This window comes from Ailuropoda melanoleuca, chromosome 16, assembly GCF_002007445.2.
Source record: "Ailuropoda melanoleuca isolate Jingjing chromosome 16, ASM200744v2, whole genome shotgun sequence".
Taxonomy (NCBI): Eukaryota; Metazoa; Chordata; class Mammalia; order Carnivora; family Ursidae; genus Ailuropoda; species Ailuropoda melanoleuca.
This window is the reverse complement of record NC_048233.1, coordinates 12,436,783-12,453,120: the sequence shown is the minus strand read 5'-3', so window position 1 is coordinate 12,453,120 and position 16,338 is coordinate 12,436,783. Positions and strand designations below refer to the sequence as shown.

Below are 16,338 nucleotides of genomic sequence, written 5' to 3'. Positions count from 1 at the left end.
AAAGTAATTCAATCATAGTGGTTTAAAAATCTGAGGTTCTAAGAAACAGAAACACGGGGTGAGGCAATTGGTTTTGAGTATGTACCATCCAAATACTATCAAGACCGTTTTAGGGACGCTGGGGGGCTCAGTCGGTGAAGTGTCTGCCTTCTGCTCAGGTCATGATCTTGGGGTCCCGAGGTCGAGTCCCACAGGGGGCTCTCTGCTCAGCGGGGAGTCTGCTTCTCCTTCTCCCTCTGCCCCTCCCCCCTGCTCATGCTCACTCTCTCCATCTCTGTCTCTGTCTCTCTCTCAAATAAGTAAACAAAATCTTAAAAAAAAAAAAAAAAAGACCATTTCATGTAAGGGCCTAAGTGGGTGTGGGGCCCCCTGAAAGTAGAAGAGTGACCAGCATGTATTTCCCAAGGCTCACTGTGGTGCCAGTGTCCCTTCCCACCCCGCCCAAGAAAAAAAATTACTCTTCGGGAAAACAAACACTCGGCTTGTCCACGCAGAGCACCTGTTGGAATGGGCATTGCTGGAAGGACAGGGCCAAGGATGTGTGATCACCTACTCTTGATGCAATAAACAACCGTATGCCAAGCCCTATATTAGGGGCTGATAATTTCGATATTCAGCACTTTGGCATCCACTAATGCCGTCTGAAGTCATTTATCAGGCTTGTCATCCTCAGAGACTTGGGGTTGGGGCACAGAATGGCCCACCTGCAGTCTGGAGGAGGGCTCGTGGGCTAGGAGTCCTAAATCAGCCTTGCTCGTGTTGACCACCTCCACCCACGGGAGCAAAATTCTTCTATCTGAACTTCAAAATCCATTTGTCCTTTAACTGTAACATGGACTTAAACAGACTGTGGAGCCACCGTTTGCCTGTCCAGTGATGGGTGGCCTTGATTTTTGTGTGCTGATAGCAGTCTTGTTCCTTTCTGAGAAAAGCACAGTAAAAGCAAATTTGATGCTATAAACAACCACTAGAGGTCAGAGTAGCCCAAGGTTCAGAGAGAAAAATATTTTTACATTTTTTTGCTTGAGTGAGTGAATTGCGTGGAACCAGGTTAATCCGGCACACTTCCTACCTTCGCATGCTACTCTCAGCTCCGAATTTCAATGTGTCAGTCTGGCCACCAAAGCTTCTCATCGTCTCTCTCCACCGCTATCCTTCTAATCAAGGTTCCCAGGAGGAAAAGAATCTCTGCTCTCAATACAGGGATGTCCTCATTGTGCCCTGAACAAAGCCTCTCCCTCCCACCCGGGCACCGAGGCTAGCACTCCTGCCTGCAGGGCACCCCTGGGCTCCTTCCACTATTCATCCTCCTGCAGGAGACCCCGCCCATCTACCCTTCCTCCAAGCTCTACCTCCAGACAAAGTTCTACCAGGGACTGAGGAAGCCTCATTGTCTTCTCCAGCCTCTAGCCGCCTACAGCCCTGGTGGGATAGCTCTGGTAGACCCTGGCTATTCTTCTCCGGCTATTTCATGATTTGAAGTGCGAGTGTGTGCTTTTTTTTTTTTTCCACAACTAAACTGTATATTCCCTAGGGGCAGGGACTGTGGCTCAAACTTCCCTTGTAGCACTTTATATAAATATTCAGATAACTTCTGGGTGAATGAATGAACAAAAGAATGTATTACTCACATTGGCAATGGTGGAGACAAATAACATGATGACAGTGGCGATGTGGACCACAAAGATACCAGCCAGTAACACCAACATCTTGGCTTTTTGATGCCTCAAAGAGCAGCGAGAGTTCTGAAAAGAAAGAAGATAAACGGGGGAAAGGGTTACTGTCAGATTCAATCAGACAATTCAGCCTTCCCACAGGTGTGGACTGTCTGCTAAAATCAGGAGGAGCTGCAATAAAAACCATTACGATTTCATTATAAATTCCTGAAAACATCTTGTTAACCTAGTTTCCTAAATGCCTATTCGTCTATTTACATATACCTAAATATAAACGTAATTCTGCTTCTCAAGTATTTATATATTCATCTCTCTAATAAAGCCTGTTTCCTGAAAAACACACACCACACACACTTTATCCCTGTTAATATTTTGTTCATGTTTTAAAAACCTTAAGACTTTGATTTTTAAAAGGCTTTTCACAGCTCTAATTTCCAGGTGCCTGTGAGACAATGTCATATAAATGTCCATTGTCCACTAGGGAAGTGTCCGAGGCTCTGGCAAACTGCTCACCCAGCCATATTAATAGAAGTGGATCCCTTCTGCAGAATAGTAGCTATTACTCAAAGCCCATAGACTGAATAGGCTACTAATTTGCTCCCAGGTGAGATATAAAATGCAAGAGCCACAACTTGTGTTATTGTAATGCCGTTTGGTATTCAATAATTATAACAACCTAATTGCACTGTCACGGTCTGATCACCTACTGATTGAACATTTCAGATCCGCAGTGCAGCACCTGAGCCTTTGGGCTGTGTGTGTCTCGTGGCAGGGACTCTGCTATTGGTCTAGGGCATGATGCTGTATTTTCTTTGACGCAGTATGTCAGTTCTGGGGTTTTAGAAGTACGCAGACTGAAACACCACTGAACGAGCCTCCTATCTGTGCATGACATTTACACAACGCCCAGTGCTTCATGGAGAAGACAGGCAAATGCATGAATCACATGATGGGAGGCCTGGGAACGAATACGGATTAAGAATGGGCATAGATAGGGGCGCCTGGGTGGTGCAATCGTTAAGCGTCTGCCTTTGGCTCAGGGCGTGATCCCAGCGTTGTGGGATAGAGCCCCACATCAGGCTCCTCTGCTGGAAACCTGCTTCTTCCTCTCCCACTCCCCCTGCTTGTGTTCCCTCTCTCGCTGGCTGTCTCTCTGTCAAATAAATAAATAAATAAAATCTTAAAAAAAAAAAAAAAGAATGGGCATAGATAAACAAAACTGTTCAACCACAATCTCAGCAGAGGAGAAGGGAGCCCATGGCTCATAAAAGAAATCATAAAGAAGGGAGCTCATTGATCATAAAGAAAGTGTCAAGGATGCACATGGGAGTGGCTATTCTGGTTCATGTCAGCTGCAGAGGGAGGGTTTGTCATGCCCGAGATAGTTACGATGCAATGCAGTCTCAAGGGACTTCAAAAGGAAAGGGCTGGAGGTTATTCACACCAGGGTGGATGTGTGGATGTCCCCACCTAGGGAGGAGATGGCTGAGCACATCCTGCAATTGTCCCACTTCTCTCTCTCACTCCACCTAATTTTTATTGAAGCTTTGAGCCTGCTTGAGCCACTTTTCTATTGTCCCGGGTACTTAGTGGCCAGCACCGATGCTATCATCTCAACATTTCAAGTGCCTTTTATCTCTTCTCACTTTCCCCATCAGATACTCGAAATCTAGAATGTTCTTTAAAAAAAAAATCTAGAATGTTCTAATGTACACGAAGGGGCCTTGCTCTTTGCAGGCCAAGAATGAGAGTCAGACTGTGACGTCCACCTTCCATCCCAACCTGCTCCAGCAACCCCTGCCTTCCTTCCCAGGCCCGGCATTCCCTCCAATCCAGGCTACTTTGTAGGGATTTGTCCAATTTCACTGTGAATGACAAAAATCATGAAGTTTATCCTGCCATCTCAGGGGAGAGCTTGGGGCTTTCATGCCTGCTATTAATAATCTCCTCACACATTCAAATTCTTTTTTGCTTTCCGCGGGTTCCCGCATACCTCCACAATTTTCTGCTTGACTTGAATGCACAGTGAAAAGAGGTTTTTGAATTAAACAGGTTGAGTTAGAATCATCTGATCATTTCCTTCCATCCTCTGTAAAGTGGGGGCTGTAATGCTGATCCCACAGGAAAATACAAGGTTATGGACCATGTTTGTGAAACTAGCAACATCCCCCACATGGCTGGCACTAATGGGGCTGCTCTGGTTGTGGTTATTAGCATTAGTATTATTATTATTATTATTCTATGAAACTGACAGTAGCTGCAGCTGTTGCCAACATAACGAGTCAGTTAATCACCAGGTTACCCCATGTTAAGTACAAGCAATAGGATATCTGCCATGTACTTCACCAGTGTCTATAAACCATCTTGGTCCTCTTAGAAATTGCCCTTATGCCTAATCCCTGCCCTGTGAGTGGGGAGACTACTAAGAACACACCCACAGGAATCAGAAGGAGCAAGCTCGCTCTTCTCATCCCTGTCCCAACTGTCCTCCTGACACCCCCAAAATTCACACCATCACTGGATCCTGATCTTGCCCTTCATGGGGAAAGGAAGAGGCTGACTGTAGGGAATTGCAAATATTACATAAAAAGTTGTATGTTTAATCCTCCTTGGGCTCTATAAATGTCTTTTTTATTCCTTTGGCTTCTAGCCAACAAACATCCTCCTCCTGATAGGGGGACGTGGTTGAGGGGCCCAGAACAGAATGCGATACACCAAGTGAGGCCTCTTAAACAAGGTGGAGGAAACGCTGTGAGTTCCCTGCCTTACGTGCTGTTGGGAATTCAGCAGCACTTTCTGTCTCCTTGGGTTGCTATGTAACCCTCCAGAGAAGGTCTCATTGCTTTCGTCCCTACTCACCCTCTCCATTTTGATGACTTCATCATTACTGCATTCCACACACCCTCTTTCTACTGCACCTCACTTTGGCCTATCCACTGCACCCCCAGCCTCTGGATCTCATTCCTGATCTAGAGGGTAATGGCCTTATGAACGAGAGGTCCTAGAGTGCCCTGCCGTGTAGTGTCCCCTGTTTTACAGGGCCTGGCACTTCCCCATGTGTGTTGTGTGAGTTCTGCTTTTGCGTCCTGGCCACTTTATCCTTCAGGCCAGTTGTCTGCAGAGGCTCTCTTTGCCTGACCTGAGCAGTGTTTGGTCCCTGGCCCTAACATGATGCATTTTAACTAGGTGTGCTCTGGTCTGCTTATGAAATGAGACCCATCGCCACCACCACAGGAACCAAGGCTGGATCTCACTCCTGATCAATACCAAAGCCCCACCTGATCATTACCCCCCTGCCTGGTGCAGCCTGGAGGAGTGGGCAGGGGAATCAAGCAAAGAAGTGACTCTCTCATCTTAGATTCCTGTGGTTGTGCCACTTCTGTCTACCAAGGAAAGGAGCAAAATGTCTTGGATTAGCTGGAGCTCTTAGTGTACAGAACACAGAATTCCCTCTGCTTTTGCCTGCTGCATCCAGCCAGAAGTAGGGGCTATTTAGCTGCAGCTAGCGCATAATGTATGTAGCTTCTCCATCTCTTCACTGCCCCTAGTTTGTCAGGTTTCATTAGTGTCATCCATTGTCAGGTTACAGGGGCTTCTGTTGTTTTCAGTGGCCCTCCCCAGCTCATTTGGAAACAGAACGAACTATCTTCTTAAATTTCTGACCTGGATTATCCCTTCCAGTCCCTCTACTAAAGAGCCCCCAGCAGAGAAACCCTCAGCCAAAGGTGGGGTAGAAGGGCAAATCTTGAAATCTTTACAGACAACTATGAGAGATACCTAGTGGGTGAATGTCTGGGGATCTATCAGGTAGCAGAGCACAATGGGAATAAATAACAGAAGGTCTCAGGCTCTTGAAACTTCCATCCACCCACTACTTGCAGTGTAGCTTGCAGGGATACTCATTCCCTACCCTGGTGTGTATCTTGCGTCATAAAAAAGCACTGAAAAGAGACCTTTTCTGAACATTCATATCATTGGAAGTACTGGCTGCTACAACTTTCTTTCTTGGCAATTTGTTTCACTAAAACAGAAATTGGCTTCTTCCTCACACCTCCCTAAAATGCTTTGGAGGGCACTCTCCAGCGGAAAGCATACCCTTAGTCACAGCTGGGCAGCTCAAACCAGGAAGTACAAAATAACAGCATTGCAATTCTGAACACTTAGGCACAATGCCTGCCCCTCAGAACATTTGGCGCACTGGGCAGTCCCAAAGTTTGTCAATTGGTTGCTGGGAACTCCCATAACATTATTTATGGTACTTCAACTCTCAGACCCAAGCCCATAGAGCCAGTCCATTCACAGTGTTCTCAAAGAATAGGACATCCACTGACTATTCCATGTGAGGTGCCAGGAACACATTTTTCCAGCCATCACTGTAAGCAGAGTACAACTTCTTGGGACAGGGATGCTCAGGGCTATCATTGCACTGGGTGGGAAACTGAGAAAAGTATAGGAGGCATGAACATTGACTCTAGAGAGAAGTTGAGTGTTAAGAGAAAAGGAAGTTCAAAACTTAAAGTCACACATCAGCTCTCTGATATCCCTTTTCTGTTGTTCTTTCTTCCAAATGAGTAGGCCAGCCAGTTCCCTTTCCACCACCACCATCTTTTATTCTTGACCATCCTTCCCCTTTTCTTCTCAAATTGCCCAACCCATGGAGGAGCACCAGTCTCTTTATGCCCTTCGTCCTGATGCAAACCTCACAACCACTGACCATTCTAGATTTGGATAAGTTCTTTACTAAAAGAAAACTAGGACAGTTAGTGGAAATGACCTTGAGAATTACAATTGCTGGTGACTGGAGGTGTAAATGACGAATTAATGTGAGGTGGGGTGGGGGAGATAACTGCCCTCTCCAGTCATCTCCATTCACTTAAATCTTTATTGTTTTCTTGCCTTCCTTTTATGCCTTCCTACTCCTCTAAAATATGAAAGAATCAAAGGACATAGCTCTGAGACTGCCTTGCATTGCCTCTTTGCCTTTGCATTTAGGGTGCTCTGACCATGAGGAATCAATCAGGCCTCTGTGAACACCTTTCCTTTTCTGATGAGGACCTAATGCTGCAGAGACTTTGAGGATAATTGACTTATAAAGACACAGCAGGGGAGTTGAGATGTTCGGAATTTGGATCCATGGTTGTTAAGCTAACTTCTTCCTGCCTTGGAGTATGTGTGTTTACTGAATGGCTGCCACCAGGGTCTGGGAGATACAGTTCTTTAAGGGTGGTCTAAGTCACAATAATTGAGAACAATACACCAGAACAGAACAATCAAAAACCCACTTCTCCAGCAAAGGAAGTGGTGGAAATCTTGGGCTTGAATCACTGAAGAACTAGCCTGAGCCTCGGGGTGTAACATAATCAGAAATGGGGCTGGAGGGTGGAGACGGCGGGGGCTGTGTGAGCAGGGGGGAGTCTCGCAGAGCTCAAATGTCCATGATTCATTTGAGAGTGGGTGAGATTCCCCCAGACAAAGTCACAGCGGAGGCATCCTCTACCAGATGGTGCAAGAGAGCTTTCTGAGAGCATGTGAATCGGCTGGCTAGCTAGAAGACAGTTTAGTCATTTTCCTGACCACCTCGGATAACCCAGTCTTCTCTGGGGAAAAGGGAGTAATAATGGCCAGCTGCCAAATTCCCTGTCTCTCCTTCCACTCATCCCAATTTTATTGCCCAAAGCACAGTCAGGTCGTGAGTCCTTCCTCCATCATTTACCCCTCATCTATTCCTTACTTGCAGCTCACATTGTCCTTGCCCCATTCAGATCCTAGCCTGGACCACATCATCAGCCTCTGGCATGGTCCTCCTTCTAAGCAAACCCCCCGACATATGCTCCATGCCACGGCATTATCCGACCTTGTCGCTCCTCTGCTCAAGATTCTCCAAACACCTCAGCCCCCCTCCACCCAGCCCTGGAAAGAGGTTCTAAACACCGTACTCCAGCCCTGAGAATCCTGAGAATGTGGTTTCCAAAGAAAAAGCCCTGCTTTTAAGTATCCTTCCTTCAGGAACTACCTATCAAAAATTTTTCAAGGAAGCTCAAACCCTGCCTCCTCTAGGAAGCCTTCCCAGATACACAGAAGTAGTCATTTTCCCCACTACGCTATAGTCCTTACATGGCCCTTTATTAAAACTACTAGTAGCAGCCTGGCTGGTAACAGAATTACTTATGGAAATATTTGGCTCCCCAAACCCTAAGATTCTAAGCTTCTGAAGGGAGAGTCTTATCTATGACAGGTACCAAGTAAACTTCCATTCAGTGAGCAAATAAATGTTATTAGGAAGGCAATTTTTTTTCTTACATACATGAACTTTAGTCCTTTGTAATTTTTAGAAATTATTTATATGTTACTATAACTATGTATGGATCATCTTATCATATGCAAACTCTGTGTTACATATTGCTGTATAAATACCTTTGTAAACATGAATATTTCCCAAGTAAGTTTGACATTTGAATGTACAAGGGTATATATGTGTTTGTTGTCTTTTATTTAAGAAGAAATAAGTAGATGCAAAGAAAATATCTTAAATTTCTAAGTACTGATTTATCCACGGATTTAACTTCTCTATCTCTTTAAGTTATAGAATCTCTGAACTGAGAAGAAGGGCCTTAAAATTCCTCCCCAATATATGAACCTCAACTACAAATCTACACCACAGAACTATCTAAGTCATGCTTAAACTCCTCCTGTGACAGGGAGCTCATTACTTGCCAAGACCCTCCCATCAGGAAGTCCTTCTGACAATGCATCAGAACCTGCTCTTGGCAACTACTACCCTTAATCTTAGTTCTGCCCTTCATCCAGAGGGGCCTCTTCAGACCTTTTCTAGAACGGTGACCTTTGCAGCAGAACTTTCAGGCTACCGGAGAACTAGCCAAAGACATCACCTTAGATCCCCAAATCTCAATCACATCATAACACAGTCTTGATTTTATTCAACTGTTAGACATTATTCTGTCTTCTCATTGATTTATGTTTTCCCGATGATGCAATCTCCATCTCTTTCTGGAAAACTGTGAACTTTGAAGAAAGCTGTCTCACACCATCTGACCAAGGACGTGGTGCTTCCTGCCAGGCACGAGAGGAGATGAAAGACAAAGTTGCCCCTGGTCACAGGATCTCCAGGAGTCAGCCCCTATCCCTGCCCCATCTCCCTAGCGTCACATTCCCCGGCTGCCGCTTCTCCCTGTGTAGAGGGTCAGCACCAACACCCTTCTGTCCTCTACACATCGGTATCATTCTGCTTTGGCCGGTTTGTTTTGATGTGTTTGTGTCCCCTGGAGGATCATTTGGGTTGGCAAAGTGGATGTCCATTTAACACAAAAGCAGAAAAGGAAACACTCTCTTTTGGGAGCAATCGGAGAGGATGTACCAGGAGGAGGAAAAGGCTGGGATTAAAAGCAGGTTGAGTGGATGAGACCTTGGATGAGCTTTTCTGGCCATTGTTATTGTTTTTCTATGTCAGGCGTACTTTCCATTCTAAATATTGTTTTTACGTAGGAGTGGGAGAGGGGGATGTTAATTTCTCCGTGGGAAACATGGGGAGAGAAAGAATCCCAATGGACCATTTCCTCCTGCCTCTGGATATCTGATGTTTGGTGTGGAAGGAAAGAATTTCAGGTTGTACTTCACTATACCCACGTCATTCTGGGGCCTGATGTTTTTACATGAGGGGCAGGTTTTATGACCAGAAGAAACATCCAAAATCAAGCCACAAAAGTAACTACGGGCTCCAGGGTAAACAACTATGTTTTCACGGTCTTGGGGGAAAGGGAGCTCCATCTCCCAAATGTGGTCTATCGATAATGAATGGGGGTTATTATAGAAAGAAGAGTGTGTATCTGACACAGGTATAAACGAGCACAGACTCTTGCATAGTTAAGGATAAAGAACCAGGGGATGGGGGTGGGGGAACAAGCATGCTATTAAAAAAAAAAAAGGAAGGAAGGAAGGACAGAAGGAAGGAATGGAGAGAAAGAAGAAAGAAAGAAAGAAAAAGAAAGAAAGAAAGAAAGAAAAAGAAAGAAAGAAAGAAAGGAGCACCTATTAGAAAACCAAAATCTGAAACAAATTTTGCCTCTGAGTAACTGCTGACTCTGGGAAAACCCCATTACCTCTGGCTGGCGGTTCCTACAGGGTCAGAGTACATAGCGGTAGAGCGTGGGTGCCAGGTTCGAATCCTGATGCCACAGATTCCTATTTTTTTAAGTCAGTGTTGTTGAGGCATGATTGGCATGTAAAAATTGTAAGATATTTAACGTATACATCGAGGGGATTTGTTGACTCCAGCACTTCTTAACTGGGATCAATAGACCTCAGAGGGTTAGCGTGAGGATTCCTGCCTGCGCCCAAAGGCTGTACGGTTGTCGGTTTTTCTTCTCGTTGCTTTATGCACCAGGAGAAGCTCCGGCAAGCAAACTGGGCTTTAAGCTTCTCTGGCAGAATCTGAGGGCCAGCAACTTTGCTAAAGGCAAACAAGTAGCATGAATCTTGTTTTTGCAAATGCTCCCAAGGAGATAAACCTCTCTCTCTCTCATTTCCCCTCGTCCTCCTTCGTGTCCAAGGAGGGGGTGGATCTGGCAACATCTGCAAAGGCTCAGGCCAGACCTGGGCCGCCAGGCGGGGGCCGGCCCACGCCCCCAGACCGCAGCTGGCCAGGCCGCTGGGCGATGGCCCCTTGGTGGGGACAGAAGCCGCAGTTGTCTTCTGCTTCTGACAAAAGAGGAGTGTTTTGGCCACCGGAATGTCTGCAAGGGAGAGGTTGCCAAGACAATAACTAGGGGTTGGGAAGAAAATCAAGGTGTGGCCCGGGCCCCGCGGCGCTTGGGCGGGTCGCCAGTAGGTGGCGCCAGCATGCTTCCCCCAGCAAAGCCGCTGCCCAGAGAGCCCCTGAGCTGGGAGGGAGGCAGCCGGCAGCCAGAGGCAGGCCAGGGGTCTGGGTGGGCGGCTGGGGCTCTTGGAGTTTTTGAGGGCACTTGGTTCTTCAGGGTCTAGAGGCATCGAGGCTCTTTACTCCGATCTCTGAACAAAGGAGGAAATGCCCCTTCCCCGGAGCTCAACCAGAATCAGAACAGAAGCCCACCGTCTCCCATCTTCCAAGCCAGGGCACTCCCACTCCCGGATTTGTCTCAGGGCTCTCCGCAGATGTTCTAGAACTTCTACCAGAGCTCCCCTTCACTCTGTTCCTCCCACCAGCTCCTAGTCAATCAGAGGGTCAGCACAGCCCCTCAAAACCGTGCCCAGGGCAGCCGCTGCTTCGCTGAGAAGACCCACCAGCAGAGCCAGCTCTGGGCCACCCCCAAAACGCCCAAACCAGATTCCCATACTGCAAGCCCTGAGACTCGCTTCCAACATTCCATCCAGGCCCCCGCCCACAGCACCCGGGTCCCTTCGCCACCAAAGCCACATCCGGCAAAGGGAAGCTGGAACACACCCGCCAGCCCAACTCACGGTTTTGGGGTTGCAAACCTCTCTCCAGTTCCCCATCTCCAGCCCCCTAGGGAGGGGTCTTTGATTATTTGAAAGAAGCCAAAGGATCAAAGACCTCATTTTGCTCTTAGCTCTGATCTGACCCTTCCAAAAAGAGGAAAAACATCAAGGGAGATCATTACCCTGTTGACATAAATATTCAATGGAAATTCGAATGACACCAAGCCTGTATCGACCTACATTTGTTACTTGAGCAACAAATGTCCCCCCCCTTTGAGGGGACAAAGAACAGAATATTTGGCCCTAAGGACTGTTCTGAAACACTGAGGGTGGGTGATCTCCAGACAAGAAGGGAAGGAAATAAGGGGCGCCTGGGTGGTTCAGTCAGTTAAGCTTCCGCCTCTTGATCTCAGCTCAGGTCTTGATCTCAGGGTCGTGAGATCAAGCCCCACATTGCGCTCCACACTGGGGGTGAAGCCTACTTAAAAAAAAAAAAAAAGGAGGAAGGAAGTAAGAGTGGAATCCTCCTCACACTTCTCCCTTACTCTTTGGCCTTCTCCCTGTCTTTCTCTTTCCACTTCACTCCTTCTCCCTCTTCTCAGGCTTCCCAGTGGCACCTCTTCTCTCCCTCAACACACAGGCCTAAGGAAACACAGGCATTTGCACTTGCTCCTTCCCCCTTCTCTCCTCCTATTCGCTCTCATCCACACCTTCACCACCACACCCTCCTGCTGCTGGGTCTCACTCCCAGGGAAGAGGGTGGAGTTCCTTTCCCAGGACCAGTTCAGTTTCTCCCTGAACCTGGTTTGGTTACCGGGGAATCCCTTGCTGTTGTGAGTGTCTTAACAGGCTTATATAGCCTGCTTCTTCTCATCGGAGCAGGCCCCCTTGATGTTTCATTAATCAAACCTCTTCCTTGTCTTCCAAGAGTTGGGCGAACGCTCATCGCTATCTGATGATAAGGCCTAAGGGATCTCAGAGTGGGCGAGCAGAGGAGGCTGCCTGGCCCCCAGTCCTCTGTAAAATGCCCTGCAATGCAGCGTGAGGCCTCATTTAACATTTTTACCAATTTTTATGGATTAAACTATTAGCATGAGCCAAGGGATTTCCGAAACAGGATGATAACATCTTAGAATGCTAGAATTTCAGAGCCACAAGGAGCCTTGGAGACCATCAAGTTCAGTTCCCTCAGTCAAGAAGACAAGTGACTTGCCCGTGGTCATTGGGCAGAGTCAGGCCAAGACCACAGCCCTCCAGCTCCCCAGCCACTTTGTGTCAGCCCCAAGATTCTGGCCCCCACTTTCAATATTCTCGATCTTAATGATGCCATTTGAAGAAAGAATTCATGAAACAGACTCAGGAACTACAAAAGCTGCCACATCCACATAAAACCAGTGGCACCAAGAGCAGAGGAGTCCACTTTGGTTCCAAGGAAGTGCCCATATCCAAAACAGGGAAGAAAAGGCTGACTCGAATATTTTTAAAAAGGAAGAAAGAGAAACAGCAATCTCCACAAGGGCTTGTATGTTTATCTTTATGCTTCAGGGTCAGTGGAGCTCCCAGTTAAATTGAGAGAAATCATTTTACCCAGTCTAGACTCCAGGGACTGAAGTGTTAGGAAGAGTGGTTTCAAGACATGTGTGTTTGGGGGATGGGGTACTGAATCAAGTAAATTCCTGACTGGAACCGTATTTGGGCTCCCTTGATGACTGAATAGAAATTCGGGATCATCTGAGCAGAACTAGGAAGAGTATTAGAGAAGAGAAATTTATAGTCAGAAAATTTCAAATCTACCTTGGCTAAAGATTACAAGCTCTTCTCAAGGACTGACGTCCATTTTGCAAGCCAGCAATTAGTCCGGGGTTACAATGGATGGGCAACTTGTGCTTGTAGTTATGACAGGTGGTAAAAATGCGAAGGTGTGAGCGACAGGTTCCATAAACCAAGTTATGGGATCACCTCAACAGGGCCAAGTTAGAAGCCTGTGTCTCTGGTATCGGACTGATTTAACCATGACCTCGCGGGTAGCAACTGGGTGTGTCCTTCTGAGTATGTGCCTCCAAGAGTCCCAAATGTCTCCGAGCTTTTGTGTTAGGCAGCCATGTATATACATATTGTAAGTTAAAGAAGAAACCATATTCACGTGTTTGGAAAATGAAATACCTCAGAATCAAATCATGTGGATATGGCTGACGATGTATATAGTTTCAAAGCTTTAAAAATGCTTCCTGTTGGTTTTGAGTCTTAGGTAATAATAATACGGATCCATCAAGTTTTACCCATTAAATATTAATTAAGGGTTAAGCATTTAGAGGATAAGGGACATTGGAAAGAGCAACAACAAAAATGGAATAGAGAATTTCCGCACGCCCAGGACTGCAGAACTAGGAACAAAGTATAGAAATTTCAGAGAAGCCTGTACGGATTTAAGATTTTCTAATAATTAGAGCTGTCCAGCAACGCAGGGGCAGTACGGGGGGGGGGGCAGGTATAGAGGCACCCTCTGAGGTAGGGAGCCGCCCTATTCTGGATATTTAAAGGACATGTAAAATGGCCATCTGTCCAAGGTGGTGTTAAAATAGGATTTCTGCATATGGTGGGAGAATGAATGAATTGATCTTCAAACTGAGAATCCCTCCCAAACTGAGAATTTGATGCACAAAATTAAAGATAGAACATAACTAAATTTGCCTCGTGCCCTTTTCTGTGGCCGTTTTTCAGATATACTCCCCAATCAGGCTCCGAGGAGTCTACAGAACAGCATTTGCTTCCTCTGTCAGCCTTCCAGGTCTCTGACTGCTCTCTCCCTCCACTGACCCCAGTGCATCTGGCATGAACTAGAGCCCCCAGAGCCCCCGGACCAAGCCAAGAGGCTCTGCAACCCCCGATGGTCTTTATGGAGCCTACTCCCAAGGCTCCCTAGAGTCTGGATGGTCCCCGGGACCTGGATGGGTCTAACCTGGTCTCCAGAAGGAAGCAGGAAGAGTTGGGAAAGTCACAGTCCTTCTGGTCCGTGGAAGGGGTGACTTCCCTTTCCTCAGACATGTGCCCCGTACTGCTGGGAGGTAGCCAGCCTCTGTTCTGGGATGTAGTCCGCTCTGGCTTGGCCCTTGATGGCCTTCTGCCAACTCCCAGGACAGTGTAGTGCCCTCAAACAATGTAAAATCTGGGGGGTCCTCTGACCAGGACGCCAGACCGGATGGCCTGCCGCCCTCCAGACCGCACTCCACCCCCGCCCCATTCTTCCGAGTCTACGGTGGAATCCAACCCGCCTCTGAGGGTGGGAGGCGGCAGGGGGAAAAAATAACCCTCACATTTCAGTATTGTCCAAGACTTACAGCTGAAATCCAGAACAACTCCTGCCGCTAAGGGGCTCCCTCACTATTTCTCGGAGGCAGCAGGGAAAGCAGGAATTAGAACAGCATTTTCACAACTGCCCTCGAACTTCGGGAAATAACACAGTGTATTTTCTCACAGCGCTACAGTGTAATGGGAAATGCTGCCCCCAAAACGCAATTCAGGACGGTCTACACCCTCGGGTTTGTCTGCTGACTGGTGAAGTATTGCCTGTAGCTTAAACTTGCACAGAACCTACAAGAAGGTTCATACTAGATTCACGGAATAGCATTGGTATCAGCTTTAATAATGGCTCCCCTTAATCCACAGCCATGTAATCTGGAAATAATAAAAATTTTAAGCAAATGTGGGAGTTCCCTGCATCTTGAAAAGTTTCCCTTGCACTTAGTTAATCATCCCCTCGAGGCCCGTTTTACGAGACGCCTTGTCTGTACAATGTACACAGGCTGATTGCATTTAAATCTTCTCTTCCAACGAACGACATTTCTAAAGGAAAAGGCTAATTTTGTCAGACAAGCTGAATCCTGTCATTTTCCTCAGCTTGTTTATGTAAGGGGGGGGTGGAAACCAGTATCTATGTTGAAATGGGCCACACCTCACCCAAAATGCTAACCTAAAACAAAACAAACTGAAACAAAACAAAAGCAAATAGAAATCACCCTTCTTCCTTTCTCCAGATTCACTTTACGATTAGCACGAGCGTTTGCACAACCACATTTGGGATGAGTAAGACAACACATGGTCCAAAACAATCACTGCCTTCCATGCAGAAAAATTCCACATCCACCTAGAAACAATTATTTTATTATTTCTAATATGCCATCTTTTCACTCAACACTAAAATTTCTGGGGTGGAAGCACAAAGCCATTCAACCTTTCTTTTTTTTTACAGGAAGAGATGAAGTTCCCGTACTCCACCCTCTCCTCCAAACCCAGTTTCCCTCCAGCCTCTTCCCATCCTCTGCATCTGGTGAGAAGAGAAGGAGCTCCTGATTCCACATCAGGCTGATTTGCACCAAATGAAACTCTCCCGCAGTTTATTTGAAACACCAGTTGATACCCCACCTCTCTGTCTTCTTTAAACAAACCTACCGTCTCCTTCCATCCCCAGGGGAGAAAAAACACTGACATTTAAACAGAAGTGAATGAATGAGCCGAAAGAGCAGTTGTATAAGCAATAGCAAAAGTGAACTGAAAAGCACCCATCTATCCATCATCCAAAAAAAGACCAGCAAACAACCGACAAGAGAAACAACTCAAATCCTGAAGCAATCTGAATCAAAAGGGACAACCTGGAAAACATCTGGCAAGTCGGTACGTCCTTTCAAAGGTACGCAGTATTTCCTCCGTGAAGAGTCCCTTACCCCTTATCCTGGGGTGTTCCAAAGTCCTTGCTCCCAAGCCAGAAGCCAGTCACTGCAAAACCTAACCACAGCCCAGGCCCGCTGATTTCCCCGATGCTTCCAACCTCCGTCAGAAGGCATTTTTCTGAACCGTACAGAAAAGTTGTCTGGGTATCCACTCGTAGCCAGAAGTTGCAAGAATTCAGTTCAGAAGATCACAGAAAAATACCCCAAGGAAAAAAGAAAAAGCAAAACTTAGATGACTAGTTCGGAAGAAGGAGCGCAGAGAAGGAAAGAGAAAGTTTGCTGAACTTCCCCGCAGCGTTGGACGCTGTCCTACCTGAGGGTCCCACCGACTGAGGTGCCCTGAGTGGCAGGAGCTGGTGGCTGCCGGGTCTGGTCCACTCTTCTGGAGGTATGTGACCACACTGAGGGGAGGGACCTGCTTCCCGAGGTTATAAGTTTCCAGCGCTGGTGTGCTGGGGTGTGTGATGGGCGGTTTCTTTTCACTCTGTTTTAAAGGAGTTTCT

General features: G+C 46.7%; 1 protein-coding gene across 1 annotated transcript in view; it reads right to left on the bottom strand.

Moving 5' to 3' along the window:
• The window catches only part of EMP1 (epithelial membrane protein 1), an 18,751-nt gene extending 2,440 nt beyond the window's left edge, over positions 1–16,311 (bottom strand). Inside the window, exons 1-2 of the mRNA XM_034645987.1 lie at positions 16,149–16,311; positions 1,587–1,745 (exon numbers count right to left, since the gene is read on the bottom strand). Of these exons, the coding sequence (XP_034501878.1) occupies positions 1,587–1,709 (123 nt within the window). The 5' untranslated portion in view covers positions 1,710–1,745; positions 16,149–16,311. The remainder of the gene's footprint in view (positions 1–1,586; positions 1,746–16,148) is intronic.
• Positions 16,312–16,338: the final 27 nt, after the last annotated feature.